Source organism: Fomitopsis serialis, assembly GCF_022376445.1.
Source record: "Fomitopsis serialis strain Sig1Antser10 chromosome Unknown B0H18scaffold_4, whole genome shotgun sequence".
Taxonomy (NCBI): domain Eukaryota; kingdom Fungi; phylum Basidiomycota; class Agaricomycetes; order Polyporales; family Fomitopsidaceae; genus Fomitopsis; species Fomitopsis serialis.
In genome coordinates, this window is record NW_025954964.1 from 203,598 (window position 1) to 225,234 (window position 21,637).

Sequence of the window (21,637 nt, forward strand, 5' to 3'; positions counted from 1 at the left end):
ATCGTGCAGCGAAGGCCTCCATGCGTTCATACGCCTCTCCAATCTCCTTGGCGATGGGCTCCTTTCCAGCCAGAAGCAGAAGGTGATGCCAATTGGCATACCGTGCGCCACTCGCCTCAGCCCCGCAACCGTTGCTGCAGCTGCGCGCTCCGCAGCATAATCACTTCCGGTGGGCCGCCAAGTACTAAGTTGCAGTCGTCACAATGCTGTCGTCTTCCCCAATCAATGCTCATCTCGGCTGCATGTAAGTGCATACGGGCTCAAGAGATGTCTACGTGCGTGACCTAAAAGCAGGAGTGATGGACTCATGCAGCATAGCGACCCCGGGACGAAACACGGATTGCGATTCGTTGTATTGCTTGCGGCCGCGATATCAGGCCGAGCACCTCAGGCTCCGGTCAGCACACGGGACCGAGACCGGCCCTCTTTGGGGTCCATTATGATTGTGTTGTGTGCTTGTTCAGTTCTTGGACGCTTTCCACGCCGTGTCGGCATGTGCCCCACCAATGCCAATACCCGCCGCAGATTGTTCTGCAGATACGGTCGGTCGAAGTACTTTATAAACGCGCCCTGGCGATCGTTGGGCGGTATTCCCATCATCTTGTGCGCAGGCTGAGCCTCACTTCCGGCTTTCTCTGTCTTCCTCCCCTGGCAGGGCCATCTTCCTCAGTGACCGGTTCGCCTGTGCTTTCGATCGCCTCTTCTTCAGGATGCGTAACTCCGCTTCTGCTTCGTCTGTCGCTTCGACAGCGGCAATGGCAGCTTCTAGTGTTGCCACCACCGTCTCCACTGCAGCAGCATCCGCATCAACCGTTGCCACAGGTGCCGCTGCTGGAGCGAAAGCAGCCGGAGGTGCTGCCGCCCCTCCCAAGCTCAACTCGACCGCGTTCTTCTTCGAGTACGATGTCATCCTCCTCTTCGTTGTCGGCCTCTTCGTGCTCTTGGCGCTCCCGCGCATGATCGCGCGCTTCATGCGCTCCTCCGAGTGGTTCGCCGGCTGCTTCTTTCACTCCGTCAAGATCCCGCGCCCCTCCAAGTTCACGACCTACCCCGGCGGCTCGGGACTTTCATTCTCGGAGAAGATGGTCTCGAGCCGGGCCGACGTCGAGTCGGTGTACTCGCGCTCCGAAGATATGCACACCGTGAACATGGCTGTCGGCTCGGGCGCACCGAAGAACCCCCCGGCGTACATACCCTCTTGGGCGTCGTTGTTCCCGACGGGCGCGAAGGTCCTGTCGACGAAGATCAGGCCCGGATACTCTCTGGGTGTGGTGGTGCTGATGATGGGCTACCTTGCGGTGTACATGTACAGTGCGCTGTTCGACGTGAACCTGTTCACGAGCCCTGCGCGCCTCGGAGACATAGCGGTCAGTCAGATGCCGACGCTCTACGTTCTTGCGACGAAGAACAATGTCTTGGGCACGCTCATCGGCAAGGGATACGAAAAGGTACTTGGCCGTGACATGAGGTGTCTTCGTTACTGAACATATCGTCTCAGCTCAACTCTCTTCACCGTTTCGTCGGGCGCCTGGTCGTCGGAGCCGTCAACCTTCACGCCCTTGCATACTGTGAGTGATATGCGCGACTCGGAGTACAGGGCCCTCCTGAAACCTACTGTCGTAGTCGCCAAATGGTCGCAGACGGGAAGCATCTCGGAACACCTAGAGCCGAACATCATCTGCGGCGTCGTCGCGCTCGGGTGCATGGACGTGCTCTGGCTCTTCTCGCTCAGCGCTGTGCGCCAGACGTACTACAACCTCTTCTATGTGTCCCACGTCGTCGCCGGTATCGCCGTCCTTGTCTTCGTGAGTGTCCGGCTGTCCATGGGACTCAGCGTATATCTGACCGCTGCCGCCAGACTGCCTACCACATGCCGTTTGCCGTCACATACATGGAGATCGCCGGCGCGCTCTATGGCTTCGACCGTCTCGTGCGGCTCATCCAGACGCGCATCACCACCGCGCATCTCCACGCCATGCCCGAGCTCGGGGCGACCTGCATCCAGGTGCCCTCCGTCAACGCCGGGTGGCGTGCGGGTCAGCACGTCCGTCTGCGTGTGCTCTCTACCGGCATGGGCCCGCTCGGGTGGACTGAGAGCCATCCGTTCACCATCGCGAGTGTGAGCAAGGTGAGTTGACATTCCGCCGCCATATATGACGTCGTGCTAAGGTGCTCGGGTCTGTAGCATCCCAGCGAGGAAGGCCTCGTCTTGATGGTCAAGAAGGCCGGCGACTGGACGACCAGTCTATACGGTATCGCTCAAGAACCTGATGCGGGCGAAGGGAGCTCTGGTAGCCGCAGGGTCAAGGTCATGCTCACGGGTCCTTTCGGTACGTGATACGTCGGTGAGTGATGTAGTCGAAACTGACTAGATGTCCGTTACCTAGGCGGACCTGGCCACGCCGTCGTGACTAGTTACTCTGGCGCGATGCTCGTCTCCGGCGGCAGTGGCATCACGTACGCACTCGCCACCGCCCAGGAGATCCTGCAGAAGAGCGCGGAGGGCGCCAGCCGCAGTCGGGTCGTCGAGCTCGTCTGGAGCGTCACCGATCCCGGTGCGTACTGCCGCGACCGTTCCATCCACATGAACTAACGGAGAACGTCCAGCTGGCTTGAAACCACTCCTTCCTCTCTTCGCCCAGCTCCTCGTCGATGCGCAGACCACCTACACCTCCCTGCGCATCTCCGTCTTCTACACGAGGGCCATCACCTCGCCTGACGTCCTCAAGACCTTCGAGCGCCTCCCGCTCGGACTCACCCTCACCCCCGGCCGTCCGCGCCTGCAGAAGCTGCTCGAGGGCGTCGCAGACCGCACCGCCGGCTCCGGCGGGGTGGACGGCATGACGGGCGTCGTCGTAGGCGTGTGTGGCCCGCCCGCGCTGGGCGACGAGGTCGGACGTGTCGTCCGCCGCCTCGACCCCAAGCGGCGCAAGGCAGTCGGAGGGGTCGAGTTGCATTCAGAGTACGTGTTCGCTCTCCTGCGTCGAAGCTTCGCTGACGGGTGCCCCTGACAGAATTTTCGGCTGGTGAACGCTAAGCCTTGTCCGGGTCGATTTCAATTCGTTTGATAGAGAAACTGCTGTTTGGGATGAATCTGCGCACTCGCCCTCGTCCTCAAGTGACGGGGTACCACTTCCACGCCTGCGAGCCAGGCGACTTACGCTCACTCGCATGTCGGTCATTACATTTCTTGTATATCAGGTTTTTCTGTACCAAATAGCCTCTGTTGCGACAGTAGATTGTATCTACTAGCTTTCACTATATCGCAGCTCGAACGTGTGCCGTGAGACCTATATTTGTGCCGCTGAGCGTGAGTGTGTACACACGAAGATCTGCGTGCATGTCGTATGCAACATCATCCAACAAGCAAATGAACGCACGAGCACTGCTCGTACCCGTCGTATGTGTATAAACGGCTCCCGCTGACGTACGGCGCCGCGGGTGTAGATTCGTGTGGACGTTCGCCTCCTTCTCACAGAACGAACCAATAGCAGATAACCGCGCTCGAAGGCTCTCAGGCCAGCTCGCGCGTCGAAGCTCGAGATCTTGAAGCCCTGGCCTTCCGCGCGCACAACACGCCGCCCGAGATCATCGCCATCCGTCGTCCTTTCCACGTGTTACCCAGAACCGCAGGCCGGCACCGAGCGAAAGGCAACCTAAATTATGTACTTCTCGCCGAGTCTGCGAGCGCTGCGTTCAATGCAGTTAGTCCAGCTCGCATTTATAGTGACGTGCACGATTAGCCTATGATCATTACCCATGTCCGGCATGCACGACGGAATAGCGGGCTCGCCTCGGTTCTATCGCTCGATGTGGCCGCGGACTGCACCCGTGGACCTGCATTAGCTGCGCTATTACCTAGCTTCGGATGTCGTACAGGACATCCGCTTGAGTAAGCGAGATGAAAAGTAGCGCTGCTTCTGGTGTTCACTCAATGCACCTTGACAGTCATTTGAGTCAAAAGAGCAGCACGATCGGACACGCTGCTGCTGCTAGCCACCGGGATGGCGCTGGCGAGACACATCGATGAGGCGGTCAATTAGTAGAAGTAGGAAATGAATAGTCAGGCTGTAGAGTTCGGTATAGGCTGTCAACAGTAGGCGATCACAAGACGCCCCGAATGGACAGAAACAGAGGACCGGCGCGCAGGTTGGCGGTGTCCCGTGCCGTCATCTGTCCGGATGCCTTCTGCGCAATGTCGCGGTCGCATTGAGTTCCAAACCACCACCCATCGGCAGCCGGAAGAGGGCACCCGCCTCGGGCGATAGCTCTTGCGAGACGGATGGAGGTGATGGTGCTGATGAGGCGTGTCGGCGAGGCTTGAAGATGAGGACCATGATAAGGCCGAAGATGATCAGCAGGAGGAGGAATATGCACGCTCTCCTGCCAGTGTTCTTCTGGTACCTGAGGCGAGGCGAAGCAGAAAGGCAATATGGTTAGCGGCTCTTCATCACGAGCATGCCGTAAGCCGTTTATGTACGATCGACGTACCTTGTCGCCGTGTCCAGCTCCTTGACCGCATCCTCCATCTGCACGGCCGTCTGCTCGACGTTGTATTCAATGCTGTCGAGGAGTGTCCCCTGATCTATGACCATCGCCGACAAGTCCTTGAAAAGCTCCGCAAGTGATGCAATGGACTGCGCAATCTGGGTGAGCTCATGGTCACGTCGCCGCAGATCAACGTCCGCGGTCATCATGTCTTGCGCCAGAGCAGCGCGATTGCGCGACTAGAAGACAAAGCAGGAGGATCAGCAGGCTGCGTGAGTACGACCGAAGAGGGCCGCCAGGCGGGGACGCACGGCAGCGGCGGCTTCAACGTCTTCATCCACAGCAGACAGGCCTTCGGTGCCCCGGGAAGAGATGGTACCCGAAGCAATGAGTAGATCCTGGTTCTTTATCGCATGGCCTTGCAATTCTGCGATGAGGGCGGGTTGAGTAATCTGACGCCAAGTGCACAAGGACAGGCCGTTGACGTGTTAGAAGACACTCACTCTCCATATACACCCTCTGCTTCTTCCGGAATGTCGCACTAAGTTCCTGCACTTTTGCCGCGAGGCCGCGCTGTACGTTCTTTGCAGCGAGGTCTTCGTGATGTGAGCGGCCCGATTGGGCAGGCGGGAAGGTGTGATTCGGCGTTGGGCCTATTCGCTGAATGAGGGCATGACATTGGCGGAACTCCTGCCCAAACGGAGAGCGCGAAGCACGCGTTAGTGACTGGGTATTGATTGGGCCAGCTGACGGAGACACATTACTCTGGTGATGACATTGGTGGCCGCCTCGATTTCTCTCTCTTCAGCTGACCGGTCCGAGAAACCGGGGAGAACATGTTTCGCGTGGAGCTTGTCGAGCGCGGTGACTAGCAGCAACACGGCATTACAGAGATTGTTCGAGGAAGAGAACAACGGAACGGCAAACATACTTTTAGCCTGTGTGCCGGCGAGTATCTCCTCCACCTGGTCCGCGGCGTCGACCCTGTCCCCGGAGATCATCAGCACGAGAGAAAGCGGGCAGAGGAAGATATGATCGGATTTCGCGGGCGAACGGGCACTATTCACCATCTCGGCGGCAAGGGTGCGTCTAGGGCGACGTGTCCGGGCTCGTGGTCGATGAGACGTTCCTGCTCGTCGCCGACGGTGAGGGCGTCGTCGTAGTTTGTGGTGACGCGGGAGCGGCGGCGGAAGCGGGAGGAGCTGGCGCGGGAGTCGCGGTAGGAGATGAAGAGGAGGGTGCGCGAGCGGGTTGTTGGCGGCGACGAGGAGCCTGAAGACATTGCGCACGCAGCGTCGCGCTGCTGTGACCGTGGCGGTCGTCATGCCGTTGTTTGTTTGGCTCCGCCGGCACGCCTCTGCCTCGGGACGGAAACCCAAAATGTCGGGCGCGCCCCGGCGCTCCGTCCGCCGGCACGGCTCGGCAGCAGCTTAAGCCACGCGAGCTGGGCGCTGCGCCGGTCCGAGCGGCGAAGCTGTGCCGAAGCGCGCGCGCGAACCCCGGTGGCGGCGCCGGTTGTGGCACTCTCCTCGTCGTTCCCGCATGCTCGTCCACCGCAGCGGACCAGCGATGGCCACGATGCACACACCCGGTCGCTAGGCGAGCTGTGCCGCTGTCTGGCTGCATTGTCCGCCTCGGAAGGTGAGCAAAAGGCCACGGACGAGGGATGCGTTGTGGAGTAACAAAGCAGTACATATGAGCCGCCAGCTGAGTCCGATCCGTGCTGTCACCGCGCCCCTGTGACGGGCGAGTTGAGGCGCGGGTTGCGCGCGGGTGAACATAACCTTCTGTTTGCCTTTCATCTCCCCGCGCACTGGTCGCCCGCTCGTCTTCTTGGCCACAGAAAGGACCTGGCTGGTAACTTATCGCCCACCGATCTTCCTTGCGACCGCCCTGCAACGTTGTCTGCAAGCACCCATAGATTGTTATCGATCTGCAACCGGATCAGCAGCGCGACACCTAGCCGTCTTGTGACTCTCCGTCCTTGCCTCTACTCTCCTACTCGTCCTTCCCTGGTGCTCTTTGTCCTTTTCCTATAAAGCCTGCTCGGCCTTAATGATCAATCGCCCACCCTCCCTTGGTCCGCGGTCCCGCTATTAATCGTCCTCGTCCGTAATCGTCCCCCGCACTACCACCCGCTACCTCCGCCTTCACCGCCAGCACCCCTTCGACGCCTTCTCCGGACCCCGGAGCATCGTTGATTGGCCGCCTGATCCAGGTCGCCGCCGTTCAGGATGTGCAATCTCCACACGTACGTTCCCCGGCCATACCTCATTTGAACTTCTCCGTTGACCCTGTCACACAGCGAGGGATACAAGTACGGGTGCGGGGTATGTCCGCGCGCCAATGCTGCCCCTGTAGCTGTATACTGATTGCGTCATGCCACACTTCCCAGCACTACATCATTGTGAGTCTACTATCCTCCGACGACGTCGGGCACTGCTAACGGCCACACAGGAGAACAAGAAAGCCAAAGTCGACTGTGGTAGCCCCTGGTGCGTCCACTCAAGAAAGCACCGCACTCCGTGCCACAACTGCGCGTGCGAGAAAGTACGTGTTACCTCCGGCGCGTTTCAACCCCCCGTGCTGATTGAGACGGCTCTGGCAGTACTACGGGCCTGATGCATCAGAAACCGTCCTCGGTCTGCGGCCTGGCTTCTGTCCCGAGTGCAAGCCGTGGTACAAGAACCAGAATGGCGGCCGGTAGCATCCACCCTCGCCACCGCCACCCGCCCACGCCTCATCCGTATATTTATACTCTATTACCTCTCATTATTGGCACCTTACAACTCGCATAAGTCCTTTTGTCGATGCTGTATCGTTGCTCCTCGCTGTCGGCATTCTCACATATAATCACGCAAGCCATCCTGTAACAACACCATTATGGTCCTCGTCATCTTCTCTACCAATAATCATTGAATGATTACTATACCCTTTGTGCAATGTCCGCAGTGTATGAGTACGAGGTAATCTACCATTTTACGGCGAGTCCGACGACTTCGCTTCAACAGCTCGGTATTGTGTTCGGAACAGCTTCCGCCTCCGCTCCTCAGCCTCATCGTCCATAGTAGTGTGCCAACTCGATGTCGGAGATTGCATCACCACAGGCTTGCAGAGGTCGACCAGGATCTGCAGAGCGAACATGTCTGTATAAGCCGACGGCCGCAGACTTACGCCCTTGGGTTCGCCCGGCTCAGCATTCGGAGGCGTCGGCGGCGGCGTGGGCAGTCCGCCCCAGTACGCCTCTCGACCTTCTTCGTCCACTCCTTGCTCCCCCAGTTAGCCTTCGGCCCTGATACGGTCGTGTCACCGTCCTCGTCGGCCTTCACGCCGTTCTGTGCCCAATCCCTGGAATACCCCTCCGCATCCTCTCCGGCACGGGTGGCCGCAGCTGGCCGCCCCCGTTCACGCAGCCTCCGGGACAAGCCATGACCTCAACGTAATCGTAGCCCTTGTCCGGCTCCGCCGCGGCCCCGTCCGCCCCCGTCTTCCTCGCCCGTCCGCGTGCGCGCACCGCGGCCATCCGCCCCGCCGCGCCTCGCCCGACCTGGACGCCCGCCTCGCGGCCGACCTTCCTGACGACGTTCTGGAGGTTCCGGAAGCCGTAGCACTTCGCGCCCTTGAAGAGCACCGCGCCCGACGCGCGCTCCGTGACCGTGTGCTCCTCGTAGTCCGCGCCGCGCACGGTGCGCACCGCGGTCTCGCACGCGGACGCGTCGCCCGCCGTCGAGATCACCGATTGCAGATAAGATCCGGAGCTCGTGCCTGGGTGCGCGATCAGCTCTGGCAACTCAATCTCGAAGCCATCTCCGGGACCGAGCGGGGGCGCGGGGGACATTGACGATGGTGGTGGGGTTGATGGCGAAGGCGCGAGCGTGGACGCGTGCGTTCGCGCGTGCTCGCCGCCGACGGCCATCGATAGGTCCCAGTTCTTCTCGCGCATCAGCAGCTCGAGCTCGCCTGTCGTGATGACGCAGTCGACGTCCCGTGTCGCGTACTGCTCGTTGTAGAAGTCCTGCCGGGACGCCTCTAGCTTCTTGTCGTAGCACGGCATGACCGTGACGTGGTATATCTGATCAGACCTATCCCGCATTCAGGAGATGGTACTACGCAAAGAAGAGGCGCGCACTCACTTCTTGCCCCACTTCCCGCCCATCCACTCCTTCACCAGCGTACCCATGACTTGCTGGGGGCTCTTCGTCGTGCTGATGAATGGCAGCATCTCTGCGTGCGTCTTCTCGGCGTAACATATCCACCCCGGACAGGCACTGGCGAGCATCGGCAGCTTGCCCTGCCCGCGCTTGCGTTCCTGGAACTCTCTTGCATGCTCCATGAGCGCAATATGGCGCGCGAAGGTGGTGTCAAACACATGCTCGAAGCCCAACGCCTCCGTGCAAAACGCCCGGACTCGGTGGAGTACGTGTGACAAATCGACGGGCTGCGAACTGCTCGAAGACACGGAGGCAGCGAGCGAAGCAAGACTTTGTGGAGAGATGGACAAGACAGGGGTTTTGTGGGAGGGAGAGGAGCGGTCCGGGTTGTCGCTGAGGAAGTTGAGGACTTCGGTATGGGATTGCATTGTAATCAGGACGGATTCGGCCGAGGTAATGCAACCACTGGACCTACGGGTCAACTTCCATGTCTCGAGGAGTGGGAGACGCGGCGCACCTACATGCAAGACAGTCGTTCAGGCTGATCTGCGCTGTCTCAAGTCTCTTCCCCGCCTGTTGTGGCCCATCGGACGTAACCTCGTAATAGGATCCGCTTGAGTCGACCTGGATCTGCGTCTGAAGCGAGAGCCTAGTCTGAGCACCCAGTTCTCTTCCAACGACAGCAACGAACGACTCACTGAAGCTGCGCCTGGGTCTTTCTCCGCCGGCTTGTTCGTCTGTTCAACTGGCTTTATACAAGCCTGGGACGGCGTGATGAAGTCATTCAGATCCGTGAGCGTCTAGAGCGTACAGGTCGTGAGCAGTATCTACAAGCATATGAACACATCCACGTACCAATGCGCCCGAGAAAGCCATCTCGCCTGGCTGGGATGAAGGCGTTCTGCAAGATCGACGCAAGTCTTAGCCTCGACGCTCAGTCAGATCGAGTCGGTGCGGAATTAGGCGCTGACTAATAGCGCCACTCCGATTTGCTTGCGGCTGAATTCGAGGCCGAATTAGTCACATCGTCGTTCCGACTGCCACCCTCATCCGCCTCAGCATGAACGTAACACACTCAGGCTCAATCGAAGACGGGCTAGATTTTCATACTCTCTAGGACGTCTCGATTTCAACATCGTCTACTAGTGACATAAGATTGTGTCGGGCATCTGATCATCTATTAGTGTGTAGACACGATGACATTGCTTCTACCACTTCAACTTGAACTTGGGCATCATGATCGCCACAGGAGTCAGTACATGCACTTGGAAATTCAGAGAGAGGTGTATAGAGCGCATGCAAGCTGTTGTCATTCTCCTGACGTATATGCATATGTCAACTGCATGCCTGAGGACACCTCCATTAACAAGTATACACTACTGCTACTACAACTAAGGCCAACTACACATCACTAATATCGAGTACGAACGGTATACAGCTTGCTATGTGTATACATTATCGCTATGCTATACAAACAGTATGGACACAGGCAGTATAAAATACAAAACAACAGAAGATGGTAGGTTTCTCAAGCTTCCGTGATACACACGCACGCGTCCGCCACTGCCCATGTTCGACTCAGGTGTACCGCAACCACGGAGCTCACTCACCCCGCGCCTGCACGACGCTCCCCCTCAACCACCTCGTGCTCTTCTCCTTCTCAGGCCCCTTCCCCCTTCAGCGCCCTTAATTCACCCTTGCCCATGCCGTCCGTCTTCCCCTGCTCAGGCCCCTTACTAAGGCCCGCCCGAGCCCTGCTCCACAACCTGCTCATCCGCGAGTGAGGCTGCTCCGGCGTGATATGCATGAAACTCGAGTGTCCTTTCCCGCCGCCGTTCGGCGGTGTACGCGGGCTCGACGACCCGCTTATGCGGGAAGAAGATGGGAGGCCGCTGGGGGAGTGCCGATCGGGTTGTGCACACGGCGCCACGACGCTGAAGACGAGAGCCCGACGTGGCCATCTGCAGAGCCTGAGGCGCCGTGCGGAGGGGCTTGCAGGCCGACAGGCGCGCGCGCTCCGCCTCGCGGGGCGTACTCGCACTGTGCGTCGCACAGCGCGCGAGGCTAAGTGAACCGGGCAAGGGTGCCTGCCTGTCGTCGGTGGGACGGGTGGTGAAGGCGGCAGGGGAGGAAGAGGCGGTAGGGGAGGCGCGATGGATCGGTGCTGCCGCAGGATGGGCTGCGCGGGCTCGTAGCGGACAGGACGACGGATGAACGGTGTGCTGCGCGCTTTCCGCAGAGGTGATTCCGGACGCTCTGGCTCTAGTGAAGGATGGTTTGGATACCCGGAGCGATACTCAGCCGAGGGAGTGCGAGCGTGCCCCGAGGCGGACCCAGAAGCAGAGGAGGCGGAGGTGGTCACATTGGAGTACGCGGATGCGGATGACGCCGCGGTGCTGGAGGACGTTCGCAGGTTGTTCGGGCTGGTTGACTGGGGCTTCGGACCCCCACCCATGAGTGGACTTGCGAAGGATTGCCACCCGATGTTAACGGGTTAGACAACGAGCTTGACCGCCGCCTATGACCCTTCCCGTGACTGTGGTGAACCCGCCGCGTCTTCTCGAAGTCGAACTCTGGCAAGAGCTCAATCGACGGCGGAGCGAGAGGCGAGGACGCGGAGGGCGTGCGAGGACTGGAAGCCGTCATGGAAGAGGCGATGCTAGGGCTGGAGCCAGGGAAATTGACGCGCTCATCATTCGCCGGGCTCAGGCACCGAAGCAGTCGCTCCAGGCGGGCTTCTGCATCGCTGTCGACCTCTGGAAAGCTGAGATCTGCCACATCAGTGATTGGGGAATGCACATCTGACAGTGGCGAAGTGGCATATGTCGTGTCGGAATTAGTGGCGGCGGAGAGACGTCCTCGGGAATGGGTCCCTTTAACAGCACTTCTTGACGAGGTCGCGCCCACTCCCCTCGCTGTCCTCCATGTCCTCCATGTCCTCCTCGTCATCGTCAAAGAAGTAGGCGTACCTGGGCGCGTCTGGTGTAGGCCCAAAGCCTTCCAACTTTGCCATACTCACTCCAGCCGCGCCATACTTTCCTCGGGATCGAATGTCGTCATCCGATTGTCCCCAAGGCCTCCATTCGCATAGACGTGTGGACTCCGCGCGGTCCTGAGGAAGGGCGGGGTAGGAGGCAGCGGTAGGTCGGGTGGCGCGTCACGATCGAGGGCGGACAACGAGAGCGGGAACTCGGGCGCGGTCTTCGGAGGTGAAGGAAAGGCAGCGGCAAGCTCATGCATGGAGGAACCACAGAGCCCGGGAGTGTTCCCAGGTGAAGAACTCGTCGCCTCCCAGGAGAAGTCCTCGTCGTCCAGGAAGTCATCATAATCATCCCCGAGCATCTCCGCCGCTCGGGCGACGATGCCTCGACCTCACGTCTCTGCTCCGGCGACTTGTCCTTGCCATCCGGGGACATATCTTCCGGTTGGGCAGCGTACGACGCAAGACCTCCGAGAACTGCGCGTGCGAATGAAAGTGGACCGCGCGCCGCCGCTGTGCGCGCTCCTCGCGTGACATGTCCGCCTGAGGCGACGGTGCCGACGCGAGCTTTCCAGGTCAACGAGCCCGAGCCCAGTCGGTACGCTGGGTCGCGCTCTGAGGTGGCTCCGGCGCTCCGATGAGCGGGTGGGTGATCCGATGGGCAGACGAGCGGGACTGCCGCCTGACGAGGGCGACGACGATGTGATGGTGCGCGAGCGGACGGGTGTGGAGAAGCGAACACCCTCGTAAGACAGAGAACCGCAAGAGTAGAGACTGTGGGCCCGGTTCCCCTGCTGAGGCGGCGTCGCGGGTGGACGAGTGGTCAGCGGGCGCAAGGCTTCCGACGGCCGCGAGGCGAGAGGACTGCCCAGATGCGCAAATCATTAGGGGCTAGACGACTCGCTGGAGGGTACCCATGGGGGACGCAGAGTGGCGTGCCTCGTGCAATAGGGGCATGGGGAGAGAAGATGTAGGATGGGCAGAAGGAGGGCACCAGGACCCGAGTCGAACATGCCCAAGGATCCGGGTGTGTCACTCTGCCCCACTGAGTCGATCGAAGGCCAGATCGGGCATGATAGCAGCGCTACCGCCGTCACACTGTATTGCGTGCATAAGCGGACGTCCGTCCCTTCAAGACGCGCCCGACGGGTGCACGTCAGGCGCGTCGGCTGCTGCGGCCGTCGGTGATGAACCTGTAACATGGCTATATTGCACTTTCGAACAGACTCACCTACGAACAGGAGTAAAAAGGCGAGACGGGCTAGCTGGCGGCATGTCAGACCGGCCGATCGCCCAGTGGCACGGTTCAACAGATCGCCACCATGTTCTGTCCCTTGCACGTCTGGCATAAGCAGAGCTGGCCGGCCGACCAATCACCCTACCGTACCGTCCAACATCGATGCGGTCGCTGTCAGCGGAACCGCATTGAGAAAATGGTTGGACATGGCAAGATCATGGCCGTTCAAGTTGATCCCGACCCGGGACGTTCCTCAGCCACAAGTGGCGCGTAAGTGCTTCTCGCCTAATATGGAAGTCTCCTCAAAGGCACAGGTCAGGCGCTCAAGCTTGGCTCAAGCGCTCTTGCAGGTTGCCTGTACCTGGAAGAGCCCGAGTGTCTGGATATGGCCCTCCTCGATGATAGTTTCTCTGCCGGCAAGAACCCTGGATCTGGAAGAGGCATTCATCCTCTGAATTAATTTTCTTCGGCTGCGTCACTCTACTTTAATTGTCGAGGCTGGACCGTTTGAATTCGAACGAGATTGTCGTTGACTCATACCGTTCGATGACATGCTGGCATGGGCACGTCTGGTAAGGCTCATAGTCAGTATGCCAAGTCTCGCATGTCATTCATGCAAGCTGACCCATAGCTAAGCTGCGTGCTGGTGAGTATACGCGTCAACTTCGAGTTGTCGATGTCGTCTCATTCTTTTCAGGGCTGGAAAGGCAGCAGCAGCAATGTGTTTAAGCACAGCGATGTTCAGGGTTCTAACAATTCGCACGACCAGGCTACAGCTGCACATCGAAGTGCTTACACTGAGACTACTAGTACAGCAGCAAACTAGTCAAGTCCACGATTGTCAGGAACTGATAGCAGCGGTCTTCAGACGCTTGACATGCAAGAGTTGTCATGGGACCCACCCACTGCAGGATCATTCACCACCGACTGCCGGGGAGCGAGCTTATGGTCAACCTTGCACATCGACGACTTCAACGTCTTTGGTGGTGTACTCGTCGGCTTCGACATCCACTAAACGTCATGTAAGTGCCTATTATCGTCACTGACATGCACCCATACTGACCTGATCGAGGGCACCCGTCATAACTACCCGGTTCCCAACAGTTTCGGGTGGTGGGAACAGATGCCGCGTCGGTGACGAAGGCCAGAAGCAGAGGAGCAAGGAACATGAGGTACTTGGTGTACATGGTACGAGGCCTGCGTTCGAGACTTGGTTGGGCAGTCCCACCAGCGATGCAGCCGATTTATGCACTGACTTTCGCCCGAGTTCTCCGGGAGAGTCTTCACAGCGACAGTCAGTTCAAGTTCACGCGACGTATGCTCAAACTCGTCGGAGAGATGCAGTTCGGGTTGCACTCGGCGAAGTGCAATACGATACAGCCTGAGTATGTATCACCGCGGGTGCGCACTGAAGGTCTGAAGAATTGAGAGGCTCTGCTGAGGGTTTGGACTAGGCTGCCATGAGGTTGCCTCGGAATCCGTTCGGTCTTGGCTCGGTGCTGGGGTGATTGTACGCGAGTATGGATATTTGAATGCTCTGCATCGTTATACAGCTGAGGTGCCAGTGATTGATGCACAGACTGAGACAAGGATCTCAATGACGGACCAGCAGGATGGCACCGGGACCCACAAATTTCCTTGGCCGTATGCTCAAAGCTGCAGACCTTCACGCTGCGCTGCGTCATCGACTCGCAGTGCCGGCCCGGAAATCCTCATCTGTTTAAGGTCTGCGAACTGCTCGCGCAGCTCGTTACCTCTTCATTGAAGACTATTACACTGTTCTTTCACGTGTCGACCTCACGCGACGAACCTCGCCGCTCTGTACAGTGGGTATAGCTGCGCGCTCTGGATTGGAGGAGTATAGAGGCGCGACTCTCCGAGCCGAAGTTCGCAGGGGTGTCGAAGTTCATTGCCAACGGTAAAGGCAGCGAGTTGCCGTGGCAAGCATTCCTCGATAACAAGTTTCCCGAACTGAATGGCCGCGAGCTTTTGATAGACTGGGACCTTCAGTAGGTTTGATCACTACAATGTGTCGCGGCGCCTACTCCTACGGTACTAAGTAAAAAAACTTACATTGCAATGGTACATCCTACTCCCAAGATGAACATTGCGCATTGCGTAGAGATGCGCGGATTCGAGGTTTGGGCCATTTGTCTTCCTCTCAGCTTGCGAAGACGGCACAATATAAAAGGTTGACTGCGATGACGAGATCGTGACATCAATGTGATGCATACGATACCGTTTGTATGGCCCGGCGTGCATGTAGTTCAGGCCGTACGCTGCGGATGTAGTCCTCGAGGACCGCCGGCTCGCCTTCGCCCTCCAGAACCAGTTTACACGATGCAGGTAGCTTGGCCTGCATGAACATATCGCTGATGCCAGCCCAGTTCAGTGTCTGCAGCTCGTCGAAACGCACTCTGCGAGCGATGCTGTCGATATTTGCGTCTTTCATGAACACCGACAGCTTCACCGTCCTCAGGTGAGGTGAAGTGAGTGTGGAACGAAGTCTTGTGACACCGCGGATATCGTCGTTGTCGAGCGACTGCGTGCCCCGGAGCAGAATTTAGAACGCGCAAGTGCGCAGGCGGGTGTAAGGCGCGAAGGAGAATGGCTCCCGCCCGAGGATCCCTAACGTACATGAACCTGTCGTGAGTGTCGCGGCTCGCCCGTGATCAGAGGAAGCCGACATACTCGATTACCCGCCAGGACTGCCGATGTCTAGCTCTAGCGTCTCGAGAATATCTGGACCAAGCATCTTGAGGAAGGGTTCAGAGAGATCCGTCGTCGCCGTCGTCGAATGGAGCTGTCGGACGAGCATCTCCCTGACTGGGACCAGTTCGGCCACCCGTGGATCTTCTTCGTCAAACCATGGCTCCCCCAGTCTCAGGGTCCGCAGTCTGCCCGATACACGAGATCGCAGCTCGTCATCAACATAGGTAGACACCACGGTCGCATAGTAGCGCCAGATCAGGGCGAAGGATTGCGTGAGTGCGTCGAGGGACGGAAACGACCCGATCAAGGTTACGAATAAGTGGAACGACCGGAAACAACACCTGTGGACCGAGAGCCGCTTGACGCTCCTTAGATTTGCAACGAGCATATTGTGCGCGGAGTCCTCGAGGATCATCGCGACGAGTCTGAGGTCCACCACTGCCGGCAGTAGCGCCAGGAATGTGAAGGACGCTCCCTGCCAAACAGCCGCGTCCTCACCGAGCCACCATCCGAGCTGCCCCTGTAGTTCGAGCGTATGCACCATACCGCGCATTTCAGGCGATGCGAGGAGCACCTCATGGAATTGGCGTATAGATTCGTGGCTCGTTGGTAGCCTGGTGTGGTGGAAGCGATGGAAGCGGATCGTGGGCAGCCACGCGCGGCAGGTCAGCGCGCACGCACTGAGGGCATACACATTGTCGTGTAAGTGGTCGACGATGATGTCTGTGAGCTCTGGGGGTAGTATCATACCAGCAGGGAGGGAGTTATCGTGATAGTGCCAGTTTGGGTCAGAACACGGCCGCCTTACGTATGAAGACTCTTGCCTTTCTCGGCCATTCTATTCAACGCCGAGATCCGCAGTGGGCGTCTAGCAATTCTCTCTGATGCCCCTACCGGTCATTGTCAAGCACGAGACTCTTGCGCGCAGCTATGGCATCCAGGTGACGACTGAGAACGTATATGAGGACAACTCACAGTGATTGTCTGCGTCTTCTACAGCCGCGAGAGCTTCCGCTTCAAGTGTAATTCATCGTGTCAGCCTGGGGCGGCGTTCCTGATTACCCTCAGCAACCGGTGCGTATGTGCGAGCTTCCCGAGAATAGATCGCAATTAAATAAGTGTGTTGATGATGTTGATGCCGTCACAACTCATGACTGCCAGACTGGTTGCGAGCGCGACATGCTGTGCAGCTGTCACTCGCCTCCGGATTGACAGCAGATCTGGATCCGCCGCAGCGCATAGCCGCCACGATGCCGCTGCGCCCTCGAAACCTCATTGGGTCCTCATGCGTCTGGTGAGCGTGCCTCCAGTGCCGCTTGACAGCTGAGGATAGCCGACGTGACTGTCAAGAACGCATCCGTAGCCCTGTTGCAGCAATATCTGTACGCCGGAGCCGACAAGGCTATGCTGCCGCAGTGTTCATGTACAAAAGCATGTCTCCAGCACGGACGCAACATTCACCGAGGCCTCCTTTTCTCTTTCTCTTTCTCTTTCTCTTTCTCTTTCTCTTTCTCTCGGTCCGATGTCTTTTCAACCCACGAAGTTTCCTTCTCCCATTGGCGGCGTGCCCAACCCGCACGACCTCGCCCCTTCAGTGGTCTTCGCCGTACTTTATGCCTTGACGATCCCGCTCGCCGTCTACCGGCTCGCGTCCAAGAACTCCCGCAACCTCTTCATCATCGCCAGCGTGATCTTCGCCGCCGAGCGGTACGTCCCCACGCACCCCGCGCCCGCGGCGAGCCACTGACCCTGCGCCCGCAGCGTCGTCGACTTCTCCTTCCGCGCGGCGGAGGCGGAGACGCCCAGCATGCGCACGACGAAGTTCTGGGTCGGCTGGCTCCAGAGCGCGTACGCGATGGGCTTCATCGGCCTCGCGGGCGACGTCGGCAACATCGCGCGCGCGTTCCTGCTCAAGTCCACGCGCGCCGCGGAGCCCCCGCTCAACCTGCTCGTCTCGTCCGACGAGGAGCGCGCGGCGTTCCCCAAGCCGGACGATCGCGCCGCGACGTTCGCCCAGTATGACGGGGCGGGCGTGCGGGAGGTCTTCATGGACGAGCCGGAGCGCAGGGCGTGGATCGAGCGCTACGGCGTGGTCTCGCTGGTCATGCGGCTTACGGCCTTGACGTTGGGCGGCGTGTACAGCGGGTTGTACTTTGACGGGATAACGGACCACGCCAAGGCGGTGACGGCGCAGCGGATGAGGTGCGTCTCTCTGGGGTTCGCCGTGGGGACGTGCGACGCGACGCTGACTGCGCGCGCTGGGCTGTAGATACGCGTCGGACATCATCGTGGTGGTGTACCTGCAGCTCGTCAAGGCCGTGCTCATCTGGGCGCTGTTCACGCGACCCAAACGCGTCGCCCGCTGGCCCGCGCTCTTCTTGATGGCTTTATGTCTTCTTCTTGTGAGTCCTACCCTGCTCTGACAGAATTAAGCTGACGGGCTCCGCGCGACTCAGTCAATACCCGCGCTCTACCGCCTCGCCGCGATGGCGAACTACACCGACTCCCTGCTCTCGATGGCACCCGGCTCGCTCAACAGCCCCGCGGCGAAGACGGTGTTCTACACGCTGCACGTCGCGCCCGAGTTCGTCGTCGGCACGCTGCTGCTCTCGGTGAACGTGAAGAAGATGTTCGGCTTCGCTACGTGGCGCGGGCGAGCGTCGGGTCGGGAAGGCCGTTGGCCACCCCGTGGCTTTCTAACTTATTAGTATTGTACATGTGCTCTTATTGTCTCTTGCTCTTTTTAAGTGTTTTGTTTGCAACCAGGACATTCGCATTTCGCCACTGCAAAAACGTTGCCACGAAACTGGGCGAGTTGAGGAGAGCCCTCCGAGTCTGGCAGGGGTTACCCACTCACTACTATCAGCAGATCCACCACGATGCGTGCGAGTTTGTTCACAGAACATCCCACCTACCCGCTGGGACCGCTGTATTAGGTTGCGCAGCACATAATGGTTTCACAATTATGCTTGTAAGGGAGAGACGCGCCGCAGCTGATGCTGTACATCATTACATGAGTTGTGCACTAGAGATCCTGCGTACTAAGCTCACCCACATATTCTGTAGCCAGTTTCAGAGTCGCACACTTGAACACATAAACACACGCGACTATGGAGTACACGAGACGCCGATAGCTTTACAGATTGATTAGACGATCGTACGGTACGGCGTGGATGGTAGGGACTACATAGAGTGAATGCGAAGTAGGATACAGCAACATCTTGCAGGCACAAGATGTAGGAAGAGGGGTGCAAGGTTGGAGGATCAAGAGTGGTCATCAACACGATATACAAGGTCGGGGACCAGCACGGCGTGCTCTGGGTAACCTACCGGCGCTTTCACGATACAGACGGGGGTTGGGGATACGGGGAATGGAAGTGTCCTTGCCGCGCAACAAGCATCGAAGAATAAACATGACAGCACTTGAATCCTCTACAGCACACACGCACAGACTTCCACGTAGCAGGCTGACGCGCGCTTAATATGCTGCGCGGCGGGAACGATAACGGCCGAAGACGCCGCAGAGGCTGGCGAAGAACGCGAGGAAGAGGGCGACGAGCGCGCCGAGGACGAGCCAATTGGCGTTCTGGTAGGTGGCGACGCCGCCGCGGTCGCGGACGTGGTCGCGCGCGATGCCGAAGAGGGCCATCTCGATGACCCAGGCGACGAGGGTGATGAGGAAGGCGAGTGCGGAGACGAGCGTCATGAAGACGGTGCCGACGCGGTGGTAGCCTGCGCCGCAGAGGCCGAAGAGGAACGCGATGCCTGACAGACCGGCGGCTATGCGGAGTAAGGGAGGCGGTCAGCCGAGGGTGGGTCGCGGTGAGGACAGGACGTACCGATTGGGATGAGGATGAGAGCAATGGTGAGGTTGTGGAAGAGGCCGTCGTTCAGCGTGCCGTCAGCGACGGCCGACGGGAAGTACCATCCGACATGCGCGCTTGACCCGGTGTAACCGAACACACCAAACTGTGTTGTCGCTCCGTCAATCGTCGTGGACAAAAAGCGGATAGCGTCCCATTTTGGTGCTGAGACGGAGGCCTGGGTGGTGGTCAGTACTGGCAACTGCAGAGACGAAAGCGGTGCATACGAAGACGAGCAGCACCATCGCTGCGAAGGTGAGGACAAGGCCTGGGATCGCGGCGTCGGCAGCCATGGCTAATCGTTAGAGGGTCGTGAAGAAGGGTCGTGAAGGTCTGAAAAGTAGGTCAGTACAGCGCGAGGCGCGTGTAGAAGGAACTGACTTGGTTGTCGTGGATGAGGTTGGCGCGAAGGAAGGGGGATGAGCGGAGGACGCGGCTGGCAGAGTTTTATGGAGCGCAGCGATCATGACGTCCATGGAGGAGTTGCCAGAAAGGGAAAGGATTACGTCAACCGGATTGCTGGTCATGGTCTCCACAGCCGCCTCGCCACCTGCTTGGCACGCGCTCCTCGCATGCTCCCAGGGCGGTGTGCCTGTCCCAGCCGTGGCCGTGGCCATCTGCCGCCACCGCAGCGCACCCTCTCGTCCTCGTGCGACGTATCGTACAGCCCATGCTGTGCCCCTACGCAGGTGCGCAAGGCGCCGCACCTCTTCCACCGTCTCCGCAGTCCCGTGCACCGCATCCGGGGCCCTCGTTCTCGACCCGCGTCCATAGCGAGTCTCTTCAAGACCTCGCCCCGAATGCAGGTGATACGGTGGCACCGGAGCTTGCATATCCAGCAGCCTCCTTCTCACCAGTATCAGCATTCTGATTCATTTCTGATTTTCTGAACAAGAACGGGTGGCCAGACGAATGCCCCGAGACAGAGGGTCGTACAGATGTGGACCCTGCGCCGACAGAACCCATCTTCCGTGGCTCTCTGATCCGCCGGAACAGCCCGTCCCCCGTTTCCGGCAGGTGTCGTGGTTTGCGCCGATCCTCCCTCCTCCCCACATCCTCACCGGCTGGGCATGGTGGGCTATGCATACCCACGAACGCGGCCTCTGCGTGGCTCACGCGAGGCTACACAGCGGCGGTGGCAAAAGGGCCTTCGCCTCTGCTCTGAACGCCATCGCACTGTTTTCCCCACCCGCGGTCTGAGCGCCCGCCGTTGTCCTTCATCCCTACAAGGAAGGTCATCTGAACTCCCCGGCACGTTTCCAAAGGCCTGGATCCTCCTTATTCGGCCTTTTCCTTGTTATCTTCTTGAACGGTGCGTGCAATTTTTTGATTGAGACCATACTATGCCGGTCTCAGTCGCTCGTTCATCGATATGCTTCACTCGACCTCAGAGCATAGATTTGGTTAGTACCCAGGCCTTGATCTCTCCCCCGGTTTACCCGGTTCAAATGTTATTTCGGCCACTTAAACAGAACAAAGACTTTTCTGCGCCACAGGTACTTACACGCTTTGATAGGCTGGGCTGTCCGTCCACATAAGGCACTTAGCCACACGCTTGGGCCTAACAACATTTATGTTTTAAACCTCAACATCCTCCGAAAGCGTCTTGACGACCACACTCGCTCTTCCACTTACCTTTGCACTCTGCATTCTTCGCTTCTTCCACCCACCATCCAACACCCACACACCACCCTTACACGTAACAACTGTCCGAGACAGCAATGCAACGCGTTAGAAAGATTTCGAACTCACTAATCAAGTACGTGTGTCGCCTCCCATTGTGGCTCACCCAAACTCATCGGTTTTCAGGCCCATCGTGGGCGACCGCGACCATCGCGAGCGCGAACGGCAGAAGGAGGCCGAACGCGAACGCGAACGCCAGCTCGTCGCCGACTGGAAGTCACTCAACCAGCGGCAGGGCGCCAACCTCCAACGTTCAACTTCGAACCCGACGCGACCAGGCGCCACACTCACCCGGTCCACCTCCAACCCTCTCTCGTCGAAGGCGACCCACTCGGCCGCATCGCGAGGCCCGCCGCCACGGCCCGTCATCGTCCACCCCGAGCCTGTCACCGAGCAGTCTCGACAACGGCTCCCGACGCAGGGGGAGATGGCGCAGCTGCAGGAGGCGCGCCGCCGCGCGGGATATGGGCCGGTGCCCGACCCGCATAGCATCAGGGGCGTGCGCGCGGGGCCACAAGCGCGG

At 59.1% G+C, this 21,637-nt stretch overlaps 10 protein-coding genes across 10 annotated transcripts; 3 read left to right on the forward strand and 7 right to left on the reverse strand.

The window, feature by feature from the left end:
• Positions 1-755: 755 nt before the first annotated feature.
• B0H18DRAFT_868694 (ferric reductase like transmembrane component-domain-containing protein) lies at positions 756-3,011 on the forward strand (the record flags this gene model as incomplete). Its single annotated transcript, XM_048039963.1, has 7 exons — positions 756-1,448; positions 1,499-1,568; positions 1,624-1,805; positions 1,859-2,128; positions 2,186-2,330; positions 2,388-2,555; positions 2,608-3,011. The coding sequence occupies 7 exons, from the start codon at positions 756-758 to the stop codon at positions 3,009-3,011; spliced, it is 1,932 nt and encodes a 643-aa protein (XP_047898980.1).
• A 914-nt stretch (positions 3,012-3,925) lies between these two features.
• Positions 3,926-5,810, reverse strand: B0H18DRAFT_975480 (t-SNARE). The gene is made up of 7 exons (XM_048044074.1): positions 5,556-5,810; positions 5,420-5,472; positions 5,253-5,356; positions 4,992-5,178; positions 4,800-4,915; positions 4,492-4,727; positions 3,926-4,404 (listed from the first exon to the last, which is right to left on the reverse strand). Exons 1-7 carry the CDS (start codon positions 5,768-5,770, stop codon positions 4,170-4,172), a joined length of 1,146 nt encoding a protein of 381 aa, XP_047898981.1. The 5' UTR covers positions 5,771-5,810; the 3' UTR covers positions 3,926-4,169.
• A 912-nt stretch (positions 5,811-6,722) lies between these two features.
• On the forward strand, positions 6,723-7,195 carry B0H18DRAFT_1114108 (uncharacterized protein; the record flags this gene model as incomplete). The annotated part of the gene is made up of 5 exons (XM_048033070.1): positions 6,723-6,739; positions 6,794-6,818; positions 6,884-6,895; positions 6,946-7,038; positions 7,097-7,195. 5 exons carry the CDS (start codon positions 6,723-6,725, stop codon positions 7,193-7,195), a joined length of 246 nt encoding a protein of 81 aa, XP_047898982.1.
• Positions 7,196-7,340: 145 nt separating this feature from the next.
• B0H18DRAFT_1173736 (iron hydrogenase) lies at positions 7,341-9,515 on the reverse strand (the record flags this gene model as incomplete). Its single annotated transcript, XM_048035915.1, has 5 exons — positions 7,341-8,570; positions 8,622-9,104; positions 9,157-9,275; positions 9,338-9,439; positions 9,495-9,515. The coding sequence occupies 5 exons, from the start codon at positions 9,513-9,515 to the stop codon at positions 7,814-7,816; spliced, it is 1,482 nt and encodes a 493-aa protein (XP_047898983.1). The 3' UTR covers positions 7,341-7,813.
• A 661-nt stretch (positions 9,516-10,176) lies between these two features.
• Positions 10,177-11,188, reverse strand: B0H18DRAFT_411291 (uncharacterized protein). Its single transcript, XM_048037962.1, has one exon. The coding sequence runs from the start codon at positions 11,092-11,094 to the stop codon at positions 10,300-10,302; it is 795 nt and encodes a 264-aa protein (XP_047898984.1). The 5' UTR covers positions 11,095-11,188; the 3' UTR covers positions 10,177-10,299.
• Positions 11,189-11,514: 326 nt separating this feature from the next.
• Positions 11,515-11,981, reverse strand: B0H18DRAFT_1114111 (uncharacterized protein; the record flags this gene model as incomplete). The annotated part of the gene is made up of 2 exons (XM_048033071.1): positions 11,515-11,608; positions 11,659-11,981. 2 exons carry the CDS (start codon positions 11,979-11,981, stop codon positions 11,515-11,517), a joined length of 417 nt encoding a protein of 138 aa, XP_047898985.1.
• Positions 11,982-13,779: 1,798 nt separating this feature from the next.
• B0H18DRAFT_975495 (uncharacterized protein) lies at positions 13,780-14,054 on the reverse strand. The gene has a single exon (XM_048044075.1). The coding sequence runs from the start codon at positions 14,041-14,043 to the stop codon at positions 13,828-13,830; it is 216 nt and encodes a 71-aa protein (XP_047898986.1). The 5' UTR covers positions 14,044-14,054; the 3' UTR covers positions 13,780-13,827.
• A 1,344-nt stretch (positions 14,055-15,398) lies between these two features.
• Positions 15,399-16,349, reverse strand: B0H18DRAFT_411328 (uncharacterized protein). Its single transcript, XM_048037963.1, has 2 exons — positions 15,548-16,349; positions 15,399-15,484 (listed from the first exon to the last, which is right to left on the reverse strand). Exon 1 carries the CDS (start codon positions 16,314-16,316, stop codon positions 15,552-15,554), a length of 765 nt encoding a protein of 254 aa, XP_047898987.1. The 5' UTR covers positions 16,317-16,349; the 3' UTR covers positions 15,399-15,484; positions 15,548-15,551.
• Positions 16,350-16,967: 618 nt separating this feature from the next.
• On the forward strand, positions 16,968-18,446 carry B0H18DRAFT_411374 (uncharacterized protein). Its single transcript, XM_048037964.1, has 4 exons — positions 16,968-17,275; positions 17,330-17,770; positions 17,838-17,970; positions 18,025-18,446. Exons 1-4 carry the CDS (start codon positions 17,091-17,093, stop codon positions 18,274-18,276), a joined length of 1,011 nt encoding a protein of 336 aa, XP_047898988.1. The 5' UTR covers positions 16,968-17,090; the 3' UTR covers positions 18,277-18,446.
• A 600-nt stretch (positions 18,447-19,046) lies between these two features.
• B0H18DRAFT_1082188 (uncharacterized protein) lies at positions 19,047-19,724 on the reverse strand (the record flags this gene model as incomplete). The annotated part of the gene is made up of 3 exons (XM_048031496.1): positions 19,047-19,348; positions 19,408-19,609; positions 19,659-19,724. The coding sequence occupies 3 exons, from the start codon at positions 19,722-19,724 to the stop codon at positions 19,047-19,049; spliced, it is 570 nt and encodes a 189-aa protein (XP_047898989.1).
• Positions 19,725-21,637: the final 1,913 nt, after the last annotated feature.